The 20,097-nt window shown below is 38.6% G+C and overlaps 2 protein-coding genes and 1 pseudogene across 3 annotated transcripts; 2 read left to right on the top strand and 1 right to left on the bottom strand.

Annotated features, from left to right (window-relative positions):
* Positions 1 to 4,921: 4,921 nt before the first annotated feature.
* On the bottom strand, positions 4,922 to 8,080 carry LOC137743522 (uncharacterized). 2 transcript variants are annotated; one of them, XM_068483431.1, is made up of 9 exons: positions 7,945 to 8,080; positions 7,474 to 7,624; positions 7,246 to 7,333; positions 7,052 to 7,111; positions 6,569 to 6,631; positions 6,274 to 6,474; positions 6,066 to 6,177; positions 5,720 to 5,937; positions 4,922 to 5,289 (listed from the first exon to the last, which is right to left on the bottom strand). In XM_068483431.1, the coding sequence occupies exons 2-9, from the start codon at positions 7,587 to 7,589 to the stop codon at positions 5,197 to 5,199; spliced, it is 951 nt and encodes a 316-aa protein (XP_068339532.1). In that variant the 5' UTR covers positions 7,590 to 7,624; positions 7,945 to 8,080; the 3' UTR covers positions 4,922 to 5,196. The 2 variants fall into 2 exon arrangements, with proteins under 2 accessions (XP_068339532.1, XP_068339533.1); XM_068483432.1 differs by having other exon boundaries at positions 7,474 to 7,632; positions 7,946 to 8,063.
* A 3,669-nt stretch (positions 8,081 to 11,749) lies between these two features.
* Positions 11,750 to 13,100, top strand: LOC137741544 (uncharacterized). Its single transcript, XM_068481239.1, has one exon. The coding sequence runs from the start codon at positions 11,788 to 11,790 to the stop codon at positions 12,709 to 12,711; it is 924 nt and encodes a 307-aa protein (XP_068337340.1). The 5' UTR covers positions 11,750 to 11,787; the 3' UTR covers positions 12,712 to 13,100.
* A 3,152-nt stretch (positions 13,101 to 16,252) lies between these two features.
* Positions 16,253 to 17,437, top strand: LOC137742381 (expansin-A10-like; annotated as a pseudogene).
* The last annotated feature ends 2,660 nt before the right edge of the window (positions 17,438 to 20,097 follow it).

The raw sequence follows: 20,097 nt of genomic DNA, 5'->3' as shown, positions 1-20,097 counted from the left end.
AAAAAAGGAAAATCATAACCTAATCCTTATCAAACAAAATGCTACCACTGCTGCAACCTTTTCGTCAGAAGCTACAAGAGCAACCGCCCTCAGAAAAACCAACTCCTCGTTGAATTCAACGAAGGTATCGCAATGCAAAACCTTTAAACTTGCAACAATGAAGTATTCTCAACCAAATTTTGCCACCAAAATTGCCGCACCAAAGAAGATTCACCAGATCTGAATCACCATCACATGCCCCTGCAAGTAGAACCAAGAACCAAAACAAAAAGGAAGGAGATGGGGCTAAGGGGGCATTTAGAACATTGTCGGTTTGGGCAAAGCCGCAACATGCTTGCCCCGATTTTTTGGCATGTCGGTCGGGTGCGGAGCAGTAAAAGGATATAGATCTGAGAGCCAAAACAAGTGAAATGCAAGTGGCTTTAAGCAAAGAATGAGGAAGGGATGGAATGTGAGGAGGAGCAAATGAACAAAGTGGAAGAGAATGAGTGTTGGGAGTTGAAGGAGGATAGTTGTAGGATGGGGTTGTCAAAGGCAAAACAAATACCTAGAAACGACAAAAGACGCCGAGAATAAAAGTCGTCACCTCACAATTCGACATCTATAGGCAGTGAAAGAGCAAGTGGAAAAGCAAGAGAGTTGCTGCCAATCCCTACCAAAGGAAGAAGTAAGCCAGAAGAGCAGGGGAGTTTTGGTTTTCTCATTGATAATCAAAGAATGGAGGTAATTTCATTACACGGTGTAACGTGCAACAATTAGCTAAAAAGAATTATAACATTCATTTCTATTTTGCACACACATTTTCTCCTTCTGGATGTCCTTATTCTTTCTGTCTCTCAACTCTCGTTTGATTTATTCAATCCAATAATAAAAAATGAAGAACAAATCAAATAATCAGAAATGATGAAGGGTGGACATGAAGAGAAAATTTGCATGTGAAAATTACCTCCCTCGATATTTCAGATGCACAACCTCATTATAATGAGGTCTGTTAAAAAGTGGGAATGATTGAGATGGGAGAAATATTAAAGCGCAAGCCGTTTGAGTTGGGACAAGAAATGAATAATTGGCCCTTGTTGCAAAACGAATAAATTAGGGTAAATATCAGTTTACTATCCTCAAATTTCGTGGTTTTCAACATTTAGTACATGAAATTTTTTTCGTCCCAAAGTTATACCTAAAGTGTTAATTTTGGGACAGTTTCATATATCCGTTAGTCTGACTGTTAAATCTCCCGTTAGTTGATGACATGGCGCATATGTGGACAATGACTGGACATCACGTGTCATTAAGGGAATTAAAAATTCAAAAAAAAAAATTATTTAAAGGGAGAACAAACAAAAAAAAAAAAAAAAAAAAAAACCCAAATCCCCATCCGTGCTCACTCACCCATCTTCCACCTCTCTTCTTTCTTCCCTCTGTAACACCCTATTTGGCTCCCCCTTTTCTCTCCCCCATTTTTATCCCCCCTTCTCCACAACCACCTCCTCCTCCACCATTCCTCTCCTAACCCCACCCTCCTCTTCCTCCTCCTTATCTTGCATCCCAACCCAAACTCAGACCGAAACCCCCACCATCTTCCTCCTTATCCTGCACCCTAGCAACAGCACCACCACCAGCCACCGCTCGATACTTTATTCCTCAGTCCATGGCCCAACAACACCCATCACACTCTCACTCACTCCGAGCTCTGCACATCATCGGTTCCACCTACTTTTCTCAACAAACTCGTCGGATGACTCGACTTCGCAGTCGTCCTAATCTACTCACCAGCTGATTCACCCAGTTCATCCAGCTCTAAGACATTACCCGTATTGGCATCTCTGGTTTTGTGTTCCTCGGGTTTCGGATCTATCATCTTCCATTCGTCAAACGATCGACCGTCACGCGACTGCACAATTGTAGGTGCAGACGACGAGTATTTGGGGGGAGGTAGAAGATGGGTATTTGTTAACCACGCGCTCCGACTGCACGAGGATCGACTGCATTCTCCGAGCCAATGGTGGTGGTGTTGTTGCTGGGGTGCAGAATAAGGAAGAGGAGGAAGAAGAGGGTAGGGGTTAAGATGGATGTACAGAGGTTACGATCGATTTTTCAAGATTTGTCGTCAAATTTGCATGGAGAGTGAGTGATGAATAGTGGGGGGAAGGGGGGAATATGGGGGTTGAGGGAATGTGGTGGTTGCATAATGAGAAATGGGGTCGTCGAAGAGGATAAGGGTTGAGTGTGAAGTCAAAGAGGGAGGGGGAAGGATGGATGTGCAAAGGTTGGGTAAGTGCAGAGGAGAAGGGAGAAAGAAGGGAAGGGGGTCGAGGTGGGGAAGACGATAGGGTTTTGGGTTTTTTTTTTTTTTTTTTTTTTAATTATTATTTTTATTTAATTAATTATTTAATATTTTTAATGATGCGTGATGATAGGAGCATATTTATGCGCCTTAGTTTGCTTGTTTTCTTGCATTTATGTTGCTAGTACTTAGTAATTTTAGTACCTTAAGCTATTTTCGTGTGTTTGTAGGTCCAAAGGGCTAAAGGAGCAAAAAGATGCATTTTGGAGACTTTTGGAGCACTTTTGGGCTAAGGATGGATAGCTTATGGTTGGAGCCAAAGTGTTGGACGAAATTGAAGACCTAATTGAAGACCAAAGTGTTGGAACCTTGTTCCCTTTAGTTCTAGGACATTTAAACCTTTCCTATATCCTTAGCCGTGCATTCCATCAATTCCAGCACCTCCATTTCCACCATTGCCGTGCATAACATTCTAGCATTCCACTCCTTCATTTCAGCCACACTCCCACATGCATTCATCATCATTCACCCTAGCTTTAATTCACATGCTTTCCCAACAAATAAAACAGTCATTCCACATGCATTTGCAACCCACATGCACCCTTTAATCATTTAACCTAGCTGTCATTGCATATGCATTCCTTTAATCCACATGCATCTCCATAAATCATTCAACACATGCACCCATAATCATTCTTCCATCCTTGCCGTGCACATGCATTTCCTTCATCATTTCCAACCCACATGCACCCAGAAATCATCCTTGCCGTGCACATTCACTCACCACAAACAAGCCACATGCACTCTCACTCTTTAATCCATTTCAAAGCACATGCACATTCACCCTAATCACTCACATACACAACCTGCCATCATTCCAGAAAATCACCATCATTGCCGTGCATCCCATTCAACTTTGCACATGCATTCATCATCATAACCTAGCTGTCATTCCACTTTAATCCACATGCATTCCCTTCATAAATCAGCCACATGCACTCATAAGCATTCAACCAACTTTGCACATGCATTCATCATCATAACCTAGCTGTCATATTCCCTCTTTTTCACCTATAAATAAGCATCCATTGCAGCCACAAAACATACACTCTTCCATTTCAGAAAACCATCCCTTGGTGCCGTGCCTTAAGGCACCATTCCATCAATTCCCTACTAATCCAAACACCACCAGAAATCCATCCCTTGGCCGTGGCTTCCCATCCCTCCAAAACACTATCCTACCACCCCACTCCATTCTACATCATCCATAATCCCCAAAACTCACCTTAGACTTTGTGCTACAACAAAGAGGAAGAGAAGCGGGCCTAAACGTTCATACAATTCAAGTTTGAGTTGTTGGAATGTTTAGGTGTTTCTTTTCCTTTGAATTCAATGTTTAATTTCAATTCTCTTTGTTTTGTACGTATGAGGAACTAAACCCCCCTTGGCTAGGGGGGGGATTCGAAATATATGTTTATGCTTGCATTTTGATTTGATTACTTCTAATTGCGTTTCATAAGTTGTGAATTCAATTTGTTTAACTATTTGATTGATAACTTATTTATGTATGTTTATTGAGAGTGCACACTTAATTTTCATGCATGAGTATGACGCTAGAATATAAGTGAGTTTCACCTAATAGTTACGAACTTATATTCACAAGTAGTGGAGGTTGCTTATAAACAATCGCGTTAAACAAATTCTTGGCATAAGTTTCATGCATATTCCATAGTTATGAATGCCTAGTCGATGTTTATAATTTCCGTTGAACTTAATGATCTTTGTTGAATGTCTCTATCATGCGTATTCCATAGTTAGGGACTTTGATTAGGAATAATTTGGTTGTAATGCGTATTCCATTCAATCCAATGAATCTAGGGAAATCTGAAAGTTAATTTAAGCAGATCTAATTAACTTGTAGCATTGAGAATTCATGGTTTATTGACATACAATTGGAAATCATTTTATTTTGCAAGTGTAACATGTGTGGAGATGAACCCCTTGGCTAGCATCCATTCATTCCATTTCATCAATTTCATATTTACATTCTGTTTTAATTGCAATCTGTCCATTTAATTTAGTTTCGTCAAAACCTTAATCCCCCTTTACTTTAATGTCAAATTAATTAGAAATCAATTTAGTTTGTGTTCATAAGTGTTTTGATTCAATTTGTTACACGAATTCGTCCAAATTCACCAAAGTGCTCAAAACTGCCCAGAAAGTGTTTTTAAGGCAGTTTTGAGTGTTTTAGGTGATGTTTGAGTCTTTTAGTTTGTTTAAGTGTTTTAAAGTTTAGTTTTGCATTCTTTGAGTCTAGTATAGTGTTTTATATTGTGTTTTTACGTTTTTGAGTCAATTTCCAAGAGATTTTGCAATCCCTCCTAATCCCCGGTTAAGAATGATCCCTACTTATACTTATACTACAATTGTCAAAAAAGAGAGTTTAATTTGTGTGCGTATAACATTCGCATCACGTGACGTCCAATCATTGTCCACATGAGCGCCACATCATCAGTTAACGGAATACTTAACAGCTAAACTAACGGATGTATAAGACTGTCCCAAAATCAACACTTTAGGTATAACTCTGGGACGAAAAATACTTCATATACTAAATGTTGAAAACCACGAAACTTGAGGGTAGTAAACTGATAAGATTTTCTGTACTGTAATCAGTTACACAGCCAGACAATCGATAGAAAAAAAAAAGAAGCAAAATTATCATGAGGATACACATTCTAAAATAACCCTAAATCATTATTGCCAACATAACAGAACGCTCTTGAGAAAGTGAACAAATATTACAAAGGTAACATCCCACTGCAACTACATATAACAAGCAACAACTTTTGAGTTACCTAAGATCCAATTGCTAGCACCATAACAGATGACTGTTATCTCGCATGTACAAGTCAAGACTCTTGGGGCGTCTCAAATCTCGTTGGAGTGTCAATCCCCATCATACAGCAAATGCCCGATATTAAGATTATAAGCAAAACGATTCCCTGAATCATCACAATAAAAGACATCATCAGTATCGTGGATACTTGCATCTTAAGGAACTAGAAAAATATATAGGCCACACGTACTTGTCATTATAATAAATCCACACAATTACCATGTCTGAATAGGGATGTATGAGTATATTTGCATCTATGGGCCAAAGAGAAAAAGGAAACGGAAAACTTTGTGGAAGGAGCATTGGACATCCTGACGACAAGTAATAGTTACAAGAGTGTCCATATATGAATGGAGTGGGCAATTATACTTTTTAGCAGTAAAAAAGATGTAGAGGTGGGTATTAACTTAAGTTATTTTGTCTGAGAACTATCTGGGTACGATTTGGACCATAGGGAGATATCAAAATGTAGTGGCTACAAACTCTTATAGAAACCATAGTGTAGCAAAACAAAAGATGTGGACAAGGATACTTACAACTAGAAGTCCCTCTAGAAGAGATGATTTTAATAGACAAACTTCATCACAGGCCGTAGAATTGGCTGATGCATTTCCTGAACCACTTTCGGCCAGAAACCTTTCTAATTCTCGATGAGAAGGATATTGGATCGACTTACTGGGATCTGAAACATATAGAACTCCATACTTTGCCCCAGATTGATCCAAGGAATTAACAAGCTCAGAAAAAACTTTACCTGCAAAAATCGAATTGAAATATTTGAATGACCATCCATGTCCTAGAGCAGTGTGACTGAGTACACAACCAAAAAACTTATATGATTCATATATATCACAATATACTAACAGTTTTAACTTAACAGACCTTCAGAATGTGGTTGGTCAAGTTCTTTGGAAGATTCAGATCCTTTATGGCAGAACACAACCAAATCTACTTCCCCATTGGATCTCTTCTCCATCCTTGAAACAAGGTAATCCTGCCATATTTTTATTGGGGAAAGAAAGACATCAGATCTTTTTCATAGACCAAACATGTTTCTAAAGTAATATACACGATCGTCAAGTTAATTTACATGGAATGATTGCACATTTGTGAGCTTTTGAACATTTTCACCCTCAATAGAGCATGACCCCAATAAAGCAACATTACTGAGTCCTAAATCCTGTCCACAAGTCTCTGAAATCTCTGACACCAAAGAATTTTCCATAGAATCATCCTCCGGTGCAGCAACATAAGGGAAGGCCATGGAGAAATTGGATCCTGAGAAAGAGGTCTATTGAAGACCATGGAATGGCAGCTATTAAACCAAAATTTTCATCATTTATATCAACCAAAAGACCACAAGCAATTGGGCAAACTCTACCTACTTTCAGCAAGTCCACAAGAGCTGGATCTGCATGTCTGTTTGCAGGAATATCTGAAGATTGTAACTAAGAAAAGAAAGAAAGCTCAAGAAATAACAACGACAAAGGCTTTTCTCTGTATTGCAATGTCAATAATAAAGCTCATCAAAAGTGAAAGCTCTCTTTGGTTCTTAGAGAGTGATTCTTATACTCATTCAAAATCTTGGAAATTTAAATCCAAATTACATCCACGTTACTTCCCCGGCATTGTTATTTATGCAAAGCAAGCAACTGTTTTGATTCTAGAAAAACAGTTTACAATTTAATCCCCTAAAAGATAAAAACGTAAAGTAGCTAGACACCTAAGCAAATAAGAACAAATTGCCTCAGCACTGTATAACATCCTCGGCCACCACAAAGGTTCAAAGATGAAGTAGCTTTCATCTGAACTGGGAACATGTATATGGAAGTTACCCGATGAAAGGAAGACAACATCGAAATTCTTACCTCCTGACCCACAAAGACAAGAGCCAGCTCCAGAGGCTGATGAACGTTGTTTGCAGAGCACTATGGATTTGAAAACAAATACATAAATATAACTTGGAAAACACATCAATAGCACGAAAACCTAAAGGATAAAAAGAAAGAAAACCAAAGAGCACAATAAAAGAAGCGCAATAAACTATCGGAAAAGAAAATACCAGTACGTTGGACCAGCCACCTTCGGTAAGAAGAGACTTTGCTAAATCCTTGGGGGATATTGTCTGATAATTTACGGCTGCCTTGACTCTGTTTTCAGAGAGCATGTAATCAGTAAAAAATGATAAGAGTATCTGATGGTAAGTAATGACTAATGAGACTAAGAAACTTGAGTGGATTGGTAAAATAAGGTGTTAGGTGAAGGAAGGAAGGACGGAAGGAAGGAGTACATATGGTAATGAGGGGACCAGAGGAAAGCTGGCACTGTGGAAGCTGAAGTGGAAGGTGCTCCTGCAAGCGCAAGCAAACCCACCAAAACTAGCATCAGAGGCTGAGCTGCCTTCATCTTCTTTGCTTCGTTGCTTCTTTGGTTCTTTGCTTCTACACACAGCCAACCCACACAACACACAACAAACACATATGGATCAGATTCAGCAGCAAACCAAAACCACAGATCAAATTTTTGGGTTTTCCTTATTGAATTCGAATCTAAACAATCTAACTTTAAACAGATACATCATATATCACACATAGATAGACTAATTGAAACTGAGATCGATCGGTCGATTTAAAGAACAAAGTGCTGAAATAATCTAATCCAGTATGGGCGATGGTCGCGAAATGCAAATCCAAACGGAGAATACCCGAAAAAAGAAAGATTGGGAGATAGATCGATCGATATCGATCGATCGGGGACGAACCTGAGGGATGAAGGATGACGGATGAGGCTGAGGGATTTTGGTGGATTTGTCGGAAATTATAGAAATCAAAAGTGGAGAATCGATTAAGTTATGGCCGCCCTCTCTTCTCTTTGGGTACGGGTTGGGGAAGCACTTTGGATGTCAAACCAGGCCCTCGTATCCAGCCCACCTTTTATTCTCATCCAGCCTGCTCTTTTGTTTTTGGGTCAAATCCCGCCTGTTTTGAAACCGCCGGGCCCATCAAACTGTTATTTTTCCCTTTTAAATTTGGAATATAAATCATCTCCAATCGAGAGATTTTGTAATGTACCTGGAGTGGTGAGATACTTGTGTTAAAAAATTAACAACTTTAAAAATAAATTTTTTTATTACTTGTATAATGATACATGGTGTATCACCCATGTCCCGAGCACAATGAACAATTTCTCCATCGAGGCTTGCTCTGCTGCGCTTTTTTTTAAATAAATAAATAACAGTTGATATTTAACAAGAGCTTATTTAATTAAGAACAATATTTTGTTATTTAAGGATGAGTATGAACTTCCACTCGAAATTTTTTGTGTTCGAATCACGGAGATTTGTAATTATGATCATAACTGTTCAAATTATGAATCACTATATAAATATTATCTCTGCAAAAAATTTTAAAAAAAATAAAAAAGAATTAAAACTTTGTTGTAATCAATCTATTGTATCACATAACTAAATGTTTCGTAATGTTTTTACCAATTTCGTTCATTTGTTTTTATACAATTTGACGATTAAACGATCTTAGTTTTAGTTGATTTTTGCATAGGCGATATTTATAAACTAATTTATAATATGAGCGATTCTGATTATAAATACAAAGTATTATTCTTTAGTTAAATCTCATGACAATGTTGAATAGGAACTCTTACTCATCCTTTGAGTAGCCAAGTATTATTCCTTAGGAACTTAAAGAACAATACTTAGTTACTCAAAGATGAGTAGGAACTCCTACTCAAAATTTCTCAAAATTGTTCGTTGTCAATTTATAGAACTTCATGTTTATAATCAGAATCGTTCATATTATAAATTACCACATAAAGATCACATTTGCAAAAAATCAATTAATACTAAGGTCGTTTAGTCATTAAACTATTTAAAAACAAATGAACGGTATTGGTAAAAGTATTATGAACCGTCTATGTATTTGTTACAATAAATTGACTAAACGACCTTAGTTTTAATTTATTTTTTGCAGAGATAATCTTTACAATGTAATTCATAGTATGAACGGTTCTGCTCATAAGCATAAAATTCCGCGATTAAAACATTAAGACTTTTGAGTAAGAGTTCCTACATCTTTGAGTAGCCAAGTATTGTTTTTAGTTAAATCTCAACTATTCAATCCTGAATAAGAAAGTGTGAGAGAATTTACATAGCCTCGTCAACATTTTGTTTTTAGAGAATTTCCCGGTTGATTAAAAAATGGCATCCAATTTAATTTGCATAACCAATCATTCCAATCCAATTTTGACGATTTCAATAACTTTAAAATAATTGACTTGACCGCTAAATTCAAAATCCAACACCTCTAGTCTTTGAAAGATTTTACTGGACTTCCCGACCTAGATTCCCTAGGTTGGGTCTTGAGCACCAAGTTCCTTAGTCCGAGTCTCAACGTTTCATATCCGAGTCCTGGGTGCTAGATTCTCAAGTCATTAACAAGGCCCTTGGGTCCTCGATTTTGAGGCGCCAAGTCTTCTAGACCATATTCGGAGCGTCAGGTTCCTCAAGTCGATCTTGGGTGTTAGGGTCCTCATGTTAGGTAAGGGCTCATGGTCGTCGAGTTTGATCCAGGGATGCAAGTCTTCGACCATAGTCATGGACTCATGGGCATTATGTTTCGGCTCTAGGGATTTGCAAGTGGTAGACCTTTCTCACCAACCCACTAGTTCGAACTCTCCCCGCTCTCCTTTGTAGTTGAATATTGTAAATTATCCCTTGTGGTAAAAAAAAAATCAAAGTGAAAATAAAAGATGATTGGGATTTGAGTTAAGTGAGACAATAGAAATATGAGTTACGATAATTACGAATTAACTTGTCATTTAGGTAAGCAGAACATATACCTCTCACGTACAAGTGAATATAAATATCACTATATCATCAACATAGTACTAGTGTCAATTTTTTTTTTCACTAATTAACTTGCAAACAAAACTATAGAGTTGAATTCTTTAAATGAGTTTCATATGTGGGGCTGTGTTATTAAAAAAGAAAGCGAATATGCGTGTGAGTGTTGGGTGGGGGTTGTATGGATTTTGTGTATCTTGAAAATAAGACGTTGTGCACAAGATTTCCACCAGAAATTGAATGTAAAGGGGTCAAGCTTTGCTTTTATTTATCTCTTCACCTCCAGCAGGCATCTGATGAACGAAGCTCTTTGTCCTTGATGGATATGAATGGACGGATGGACGGATGGACGGAAGGACTCATCATCCTTTTTAATTAATTATTACCCCTGTTTAACAGGTTAGCTTGAGAGTGAGTGAATGATCGACCATCATATCCCTCAACCAATTCTGGTGAAAACCATCTTTAATATTATATTATTATCTATTCTATTCTATTAAGACCAACTCCAATGGTGGGCTAAAAGCCAAATTACCCCCCAAAATTTCCCTCCAAACGCACTCCAACCAAGGGAAAATTTTGAGCTAAATGCTAAATGCTAAACCAATGCCAAATTCCCCCCGAAATTTAGCCCTGAAATCGAGGTGGACTCTACCTAATATTTATCGGAATTTAAATTTTTTTAGATTAAAATGTTCATAAAATTAATTTATGATAGTCTACATATTTTTTTTAAAATTTAATTTAACAAAAAAAATAGCCTAAATTCATTCTTTAATAATCTCGGGCTAAAATTTTAGGGTAGAATGGTTGGAGTAGAAAAGCTGTTTTTGGGCTAAAAATTTAACTTTTACCCCAACCATTGGAGATGGTCTAAGAGAATAGCCCTTGTCAACTTTTTTTCCTTGTTTTTATCAATTTTGCTCTCACTTTTGAATACACAATATTGACATGAAGAGGGTAAAATAGTAATCTTGTACCTTTTGACTTACCCTTTTTTTTACAAAATGGCAATCATATTCTTATTTTTCCTATTTTACCCTCACTTTTGATACACAATATTTATATAAGGAGGATAAAAAACAGTAATTATGTAATATTAAGATAAAATATGCACTTATTAAGAGAAATTGTTCACACATACAAAATGTATGTTCTCTGCTAGTTATTATTATTATTATTATTATCATCAAAATGAATTTAAGAGAGAGTAAGTACGGTATGTATATTGCTCGATTGGCTAGTCGCTGGTGAATTGATTGATATTTGACGTAAATTTAGTAAAGTAAAAGCTTAATTTGCAGAGACCATGACCAGGAGGAGATGAGAGGGGACAAAACTTGTGAAGCCCCCCGCCCCCGCCCCCCACTCCTCTTCTTTTGTCATGTGAATGCTATTAAGGCTATCTCTATCTATCTATATATCTTAGCTCTAGCTGTAGCTAAACTTAAAATATCATCATCCACACCGCCCACCCCACAACATTCCCGTTCTGGTTCACGTTCTGTACTAGTATGTTTTTGTCTCCATCCAGCTCCTGATGATTTTTTCAGAACCGGATCGGATCCCCTGCACTAGCTCCATGGATCAACCTTGAATACTATCCACTACTTAATATATTAAGGAGCTAGCTTGCTTCAGGGTTTAGGGTTTCGGGTTGAAGCTCTCGATCTGATTCTGATATCAACCTTGCGCTCAATGAGAGACCTGTCCTTGTTTCTAATCAAGAACTCTCTTGGAGTCAAGATGAAGAAAGGGTTGAGAAACTTTTGCAACGATGATGGCTCAACCTCTACCCTCAACCAACATCACAAGACCACCTGCACCGATGCTGCTGCTGCTGCTACCTCCTCTAATCCTGCACCACTTCCGGTTGTTCGCTCTCCTACTACTGATGATAATTACTATTTGCAGGAAAATAATACCAGCAGTATTAATGATTCAGATCATGATCTTCATCAGCCGCCGACGTTGGAGGAGATGATACTGAGGTTAGATTTAGAAGAGGAGATTGCGAGATCATCAAAGTATTCAAAACCTACAGATTATAACAAGTACAAGTACTACAAGGGAAGAATGTCTTGCGTTAACAATTCTGATATTTTACGGTCCGCAAGGAATGCATTAAATCAGTACCCTCGCTTCTCGCTCGATGGCAAGGATGCCATGTATCGCTCCTCGTTCAGAAACAGCTTGGATCATGATTTTGAGCATGATCTTACAAATGCTTTTACAAGGACGGAACTGCAGTACTGTAGGCTGCCAGCAACTGTAGCAGGGGAGAGGGTGAAATGGTGCAAACCAGGAGTAGTAGCCAAGTTGATGGGGCTAGAGGCCATGCCAGAGCCTGTGATGAGTAGTACTGGTAGTAAATTAGACATTGCTAGCAGTAGGATCATCGATGTCATGAACATGAAGAAACGGAATCTCATGATCAGGAGGAGAGCTCATGATCATCAGAGACATGAACTGGGGAGAAGACTTGTTAGTAGTTATATGGATGTCAATGGCAACGGTAAGCAATGTGATCATAGAATTTTCAATAAGAAAGCTGCAGCAGCTGGCAAGAGGACTGCTGCTGCTTTCTCCTCATGCACCACTTCCAAAACTACGAGTGCAGGTTACAATAATAATTACGGTGTCATGAAGGCAGGTGTTGCCAACAGCTAGCTAGCAGAAGAGAGGCTGGTTTTTCCCGTCTAGTCCACCAAACTGCGTGCGTATGTCTTTTGTAATTCATTAGCTTCTCACTGCAGATCAGCTTCGGATTTCCATTCCATGCATCTGTCCAGTGATTAAGCTAGGTAGCGCTCCTTATTAACAATGACAGCCGCTTTTTTTTTAATATATAGGTCATATGTACTTGGCAGAGCAAGTCTCCCTGGTTTGTATAATGTTGCAACATTATTGTCACATTGCATGGCCCCTCAACCATGATCGTGAAGACTAATACTCTCATCTGTATATTTCTGTTTTGTACACCATAAACCAAAGTCCTTTTGTCATCTTAAAAGGCAAATATGTGAACACGCATGCTTAAGTAGACGTTCATCCGTGTGGTGTGGGTGTGTAAAGCTAGTTTTGTTTGGCAAATTTACCGACAACTGTAATTCCAATGATGATAGTGTGCTACAGGATCATCTTTTCATCATCCAAGTGCATGCCAACCCAAAAGTTATAATAAGCTTTAGAGATTAAGGTCGCTAAACATTAGTTAGAGTACCAATCATGTTCACTAGTGCTGTAGGCTCTTTTAAGCTGTAAAGTTTGGATATTAATTTGTATGCTATAATGTTACATTTAGCAGGGAATGGTACACTATGAGCTTATGACTTCACAGATTCACTTATAATTTAGATGAAATATCAGTAAAAAGAAAAAGAAAAATAATGGAGGCTAAGCTAATAATATTATTTACAGAAATAGTTTATTGTCATGAGCAAGTTGGGCAGGTGATTCTTATTGTTGCCAACTTGTGAACTAATTAATATATTATTACATTATATTCTTGATAGAGCAATTCCACTCCTAAAGATTTTGCGTCAGCACTCAGCGCATTTATCCACTCAGTGAACAGTGATAGACCACAATGAACAGTAATAGGCCAAGAGCATCTCCACCTCTAAAACTAAATAACCTAGTCAATTTTATTAAAATATGATTAATTTTTATTATAAAATAATAATTTGATTTATTAAAATATTATCAATTTTGTTAAACCCCATTTAATCCACCACTCCCACTCCCCCTCAAAACCTCACCATGTCGCACTGTTCCCCTGGAACCTTCCTCTGCATCTCTCTCTCTCTCTCTCTCTCTCTCTCTCTTTCTCTCTCCCCATTCAGATTTAAGGAACTCTTCTGGTCTTCCCCACAGAAAAATGAAACACCGCAGCTGTAGTAAGGTTCCTCGGCCCACCTTTTCCATCCTTAGCTGGTTTTTCCTAGAAAATCAACCAAACAGCCAACAAATCTCACAAAAACCAGTTCTTCCTCAAGGGTTCTATTGGAAGGTGGCCTTTTTCTATCCAAATTTTCAGAAAAATAATTTCTTGAGCTCGGTATTGCAAATTGTGATATGGGTTTTTCTTGGTTTGCCGGATTGCTTTCTGGGTTTGTTTATCGTTGTTCTGTTATGCTGCAGCTCGGAATCGAAGGTTGTCACGGTCGATGCCCCAGCTGACGTTAGATGGCCCAGCATTTGGGTTTGTCGATTTTGAGCTGGTCTCTTGCCTGGCTTGGGCTGAGTGCCAGCCTATTTGCTGAGTTGAAGGGAAAAGCCTGGGTACCGGATCATTTTTTTGGCTGGTTACCGACCTATCAGTTCCCTGGTGGAACTGCTCTTAGTAACACCGAGAGCCTAGAAGCGGACAAGGGCAAGCATATTGCTTTCAAGTTTCAAGAAAAAGAAATTATATTACTTGCCTGCCGGGCACCACGGCCAGAAGGAGGAGAAGAGACCAGTTTTAGGAATCAAAATAAATAATTTATATACAGATAATGAGGGAAAGATCGACTTCCCCTTTTACCATGCAACCTTTTAACTTGTCGAATAAATAAAGTCCTACTTTAACTATAAACTGTCATGCAGCGAATATAAAGCATATACATGGTTAGGTGCGAGTGTATGGCAGACTTTATTTGAGAATGTTTATGTAAGAATGACTTATCTCACTTAGTATTACGATTTAATGATATTCTTTTTTATTTGTAAATAAGAAGTTTTAGATTCGATTTTCGTTAAAGGTGAAGAACCACATTATTATGACAAGTCCATTGTAAGACTTAGCCCGCTCCCTCATCTCCTTAGTATAGATACTATCATTTGTCAAAAAAAAAAAAAAAAAAAAAATAGAAGCACTTACGTTTGTAAGTATTTATACTAGATGCGCTTTCATCTCAAGCTACCAAATAATATTTAAAACATTTTAATCATCTAGAAGCGTTTATGGTCATTTTAAAAGCATTTCCGATAAGCGAAATGCTGAGGAAACTCTCTCAAAGTGGGACTCTCTATGGACTTTCCGCCACTTCATTATTTTGAAGTGAGTAATACTAAAAATATGGGAGCATTTTTGCTCATCACTATAAACTATAATGTATGCTCATCATACACTTAATCATCCGTCACGTGATTTCACTTAGCTATCATTAAAAATTTTCAAAATTGAAAAAGTAACATTTAATATGAAAGTTAACTATAATAAGATGAAAGGACACGTAACAAGTGATTAGGTGTATAAAGAACATACATCATAATTATGATGGTGAGCAAAAATACTCTCTTAAAATATTCATCAATTACCACCACTGCTCTACTTGAGCTTTAGGGGTGTTCAGTTCACCACTCTCTTGCAAACATACGAAAAGAACTAAAGAAGGTCAAAAGGCCACTTGACTGCACTAACAGCCAGGCAAGGCATAAAATTGCCATTATAGTTATTTTTTACACTAGAAGAGAGCGAGAGTTCAGCAAAACTACACAGTGAACATCCTAATTTAATTATCAACCTATATAGTGTTAGTGGAAATGTGGAATAAATTAAGCATTATTCTATTAGTTTGAGACTTCCAGTGAGTTGTCGGCATCTTAGTTTTCTATATTCTACAACTTGGCCATTTACGTAAGTCCTTAATCTTCTCCCATCGGCCATCTCTGTATCCAGATCTATAGGTATCGTTTGGTATGCAGACGGGACGGGACGGAACGAAATGAGACGGGATGGGACGGGACAGGACGGAACGGAACGGAGCGGGAGCAAAGATGCCCTTGGATGGAAACAAGGAGGAAGAAGAAGGAGACGGAGAGGTTATAATTTTGTGTTCCACGGATGTGGAACGAGTCGTTCCAGGGGGTGAGGTGGAACGAAAATTCACCCAAAACTCGTCCCGTGGAACAGCTCGTTCCACCCGTTTTAGGCGCACCAAACGTGGGACGGAATGCCTTGTCCTACTCTGTTTCGTCCCATCCCACGTACCAAACGGTACCCATATGAACAATACATACATACATACATACATATATATATATATATGTTCCATCTTTCTCCGTCAAACTTCACCATCAGTTACGAAGGCTCCCAGTAAGCTTCTTAACTTAGTTTACTTCCCAATATCCATTTGTTTATCAAGATTTAAATTAATCCCTATCTCGTGTATTTCTCATCAAACCATGTTATTAATTTTCTTTTTTTCTCGCTTTCTGGCAGGATATGGAATTTCGATGTCAGTATATCATCGTAGCCCTACTTACGGTATCGATTTTGAAGACTGTCAAGGGTTTTGGAAATGGGTGGACAAATGCACATGCTGCCCTTTTACGGAGGCAGTGATGCCTCTGGGACAATGGGTACGTACCCACAATAACCTTTCTAATCTTTACTGTTCCCATCAAAATAGAAACTAATTAAACATGCATGGATATATATATTTTCTGCTGTAACTTGTAGAGGGTAGATATTTAGAATTATATACACGTGTGCTATCAATAAAATGAATGCACGTACGGTGGTTGTTCGGAAAAGTGAAATAATGTGAATTAATTGGGGGGGTGGTGGTGGGTGGTGGTGCAGCTGGTGCTTGTGGTTATGGGAATCTATATAGCCGGGGATATGAGACAAACACAGCTGCATTAAGCACTGCTTTGTTCAATAATGGATTGAGCTGTGGAGCCTGCTATGAGATTCACTGTGTGAATGACAAAATGTGGTGCTTACCCGGAGCCATTACAGTAACCGCAACCAACTTCTGCCCGCCAAACTTGGGTATTTCTAATGACGCCGGAGGCTGGTGCAATCCTCCACTGCGACACTTTGATCTTTCACAGCCCGTTTTCCAACACATTGCTCCCTACAAAGCCGGAGTTGTCCCTGGTCACTACAGAAGGTAACCAATTATATCCTCAATTGGCATATATTTAATACTAACTTTAACTAACTAATAGCACATGACATGATTGATCCTGTGGTCTAGCATCACTCAGTCTTTACTGTGTTAGACGAAGTCTTGAGTTCAAATTTTATGGCCACTGGACAACAGTTGATAAATGAAAATACTAATGTTAACTAACAAACCAATTAATATTGCAATGCAGGGTTGCTTGCAAGAAGAAGGGTGGAATCAGATTCACAATAAATGGGCACCCCTACTTCAATCTGGTGCTTATAACCAATGTTGGTGGAGCTGGTGATGTGGTGGGTGTGTCTATTAAGGGTTCGAAAACCAGTTGGCAGGCTATGTCCCGGAACTGGGGTCAGAATTGGCAAAGCAACTCCTACCTTAACAGTCAATCCCTTTCTTTCAAGGTCACAACTAGTGATGGCCGCACACTCATCTCCAACAATGTAACTCCTCCCAACTGGTCTTTCGGCCAAACCTACACTGGATCCCAGTTCTAATTAACTTACCAAGTATCAGTACTAATTAATTATAGTCTATAGAGAAAACATATGAATCATACATGAAGAATGTGAGACCCTTTTTTAAAATGGCCTCGCAACTCGCAGGCAGCGATTTGAGTCCAATACATTTTGTGTTGGGCTGGCTTTTCAGTGGCACTGTGAATATTTCACAAAGGGCCACTAGCTTAGCTTGCGTGTGTATTTTTGGTTTTCGTTTTGATGTATTGGCTGAGGTGAAGGGGATTTGTTTGTTTGTCACCCGCCAAGGCAAAGAATGCAAGTCAATTCTGCATTGTATCAGTTGTTAGCTGAGTTTATGTTCTTGGAATACATTTGCGAAATAAGTAGTTCCTTTCTAGTTCCATTTGTGTCACCATCAATGGTATGAAACTATACTAATAGGTGGTTTACTGACGTGTTGAAGAATAATTTGTAATGATTTCGTTCTCTTTGCAAAAACTCTTTCACCTGTAATGCAACATAATTAAAATCAAGGGTTAATCTTAGTTTACTACCTTGAAGTTTTGTGGTTTTCAACATTTAGTATATGAAGTTTTTTTCATCTCAGAGGCATACCTCAAGTCTTAATTGTGGGACAATCTCATACTTCCATTAGTCTTTGTGTCAAGAGCTCTGTTAAAACGTGACATGGCACTTTACTGAATGATGACTGTGCAAAAATGTTGCACTGTGGGCCCCACATAGACATATAAACCCAATTAAAAATTCAAAAATATTTTTTTTGCCTATCCCTTTCTCCAGCAAGGAGACTGAAAAAAAAATATTATTATAACCTCCATTCTTTATTGCCTACACCTTCTCCAACCACCCCCCATCTCCCCCTAACAACCCACTGCCAAAGCTTCCCAAGCCGCCATTTTTCACTCACCCACCACACCGAGAACTCACATGCTTCACTTTCCTCACTGCCTCCCTCTCATCCTTCACCTATCTCGCTGTCATAATTATCTCCTTCACCAACCCTCTCGCTGCCATAGCCGTTGATTACGGCGATCCAAATCCGTACACCTTCTGGAAGATTCCACGGTGTGTTGAACATGGGCATGATGGTGATCGACGGCTTGGATCTGGCTGCGACGGTGAATGAGTTGTCTACGATCGAGTACCCTGACCGGATTGGGACGAAACGACGGCTTCAGATCCTGGCTTTGTCCGTACGATTTTAGAAACAAATTCTTCGAACCAGGAGGAGTCCATGACCTTGGCGACGTCTTCAGATCTTGGTGGTAGACGCCATTGTTGTGGCAGAAATCGATAGTAGAGAAAGCTTCTGGAAATAGCTCACCGCCGCAGACCAGATCCATTGCAACATAGATCTTGGACTTGCTCGCCATGACCTTTTGGAGCTGGACGATGTTGGGTGCTTCACCATCCTCATCATAGAGGACGATGTTGGGGTTCATTTTTAGGTTTTAGGTTTTCAATTTTAATGTTTTTTTTTTAATGTTTTAATATTGTTATTTTTTAATTTTAATTTTTAAAAAATTTTGACACGTGTCATTCAATCATTATCCACGTATGCGTCACATCACCAGATAACGACTTAACGGATGTATGAGACTATCCCAAAATTAAGACTTGAGGAATGACTCTAGCATGAAAAAAACTTCATATACCAAATGTTGAAAACTACAAAACTTCAAGATAGTAAACTGAGACTAACTCTAAAATCAATCATCCAGTCACCCGGGAGAGTAGAGGAGTTCACTCCAAAAATTGGTTCATGGGTTTTTCATCAAATAGATTATAGGCACAATTTTCTTTACCAACATATCAACAACCACAAACGTTAGACATGATATGTTGAGTCTTTCTTGGAGGCGACAGATGGTTGTCCAAGCAGCACGGGCGAAAATCCACCAGAAGAAGATATGATGGGATTTGAACGATTTGTTTGCACCCAGAACCAGAAGAAGAAGGTGAATTTTATCTCTTAAAACCCGAATAGGTTGTGGTTGTTAAATCGGTATGCAGTTTTGGATGCCAAGATATGAATGATTAAAATCCAACCACTGATCACTCTCGTGTTCCTGAAGAGATTTTCTAGAGAACGGTACCCATATGTTATCATACAAGTTGAGGAAAATTTATTTTTTCAAGTGTTTATCTATTTGTATAATGACAAATGATGAATATGCTCGTGTTCCAGGCACATTGAAATATCTCTCATGGTCCTGGGATCACGCCTTCAATCGGTTTAGAAAGGCTCCAATTCTATCTCTGTCTATCTCCAACAAATCAAGGAAATTGCAGATTCATCACATGCTGTGGGTGCTTTTGTCTCCGATTGTGATCTCATTCCTGCCACTTTACATGGTTTACCTGATGAGTTTGAGTCCTTCATTGATTCTATCATGCTTCGCTTGTCTTCTATGTCTCTTGATGAACTCCACAGTCTTTTACTTACCAATGAACTTTCTATGACTCGAAGGAAGACAGTTGCCTCTGCAATGAAACCATTTTAGGCTTTCTCAATGCAATCTCAGCCTCATCTACTTCCTACTTCCCTCTATCTTTGCTGCTCAGTCTTCACCTCTTCAATTTGCCTCTCGATACAACTCCAATCGTGGTAAGCCTCCTCGGGGTCAATTTGTTTCTAATCGGGCCAATCGCAATCATCGTGGTAATTTCACTCC

The sequence above is a fragment of the Pyrus communis genome, chromosome 8 (assembly GCF_963583255.1).
Source record: "Pyrus communis chromosome 8, drPyrComm1.1, whole genome shotgun sequence".
Lineage (NCBI taxonomy): Eukaryota > Viridiplantae > Streptophyta > Magnoliopsida > Rosales > Rosaceae > Pyrus > Pyrus communis.
This window is presented reverse-complemented; position numbering and strand designations above follow the sequence as displayed.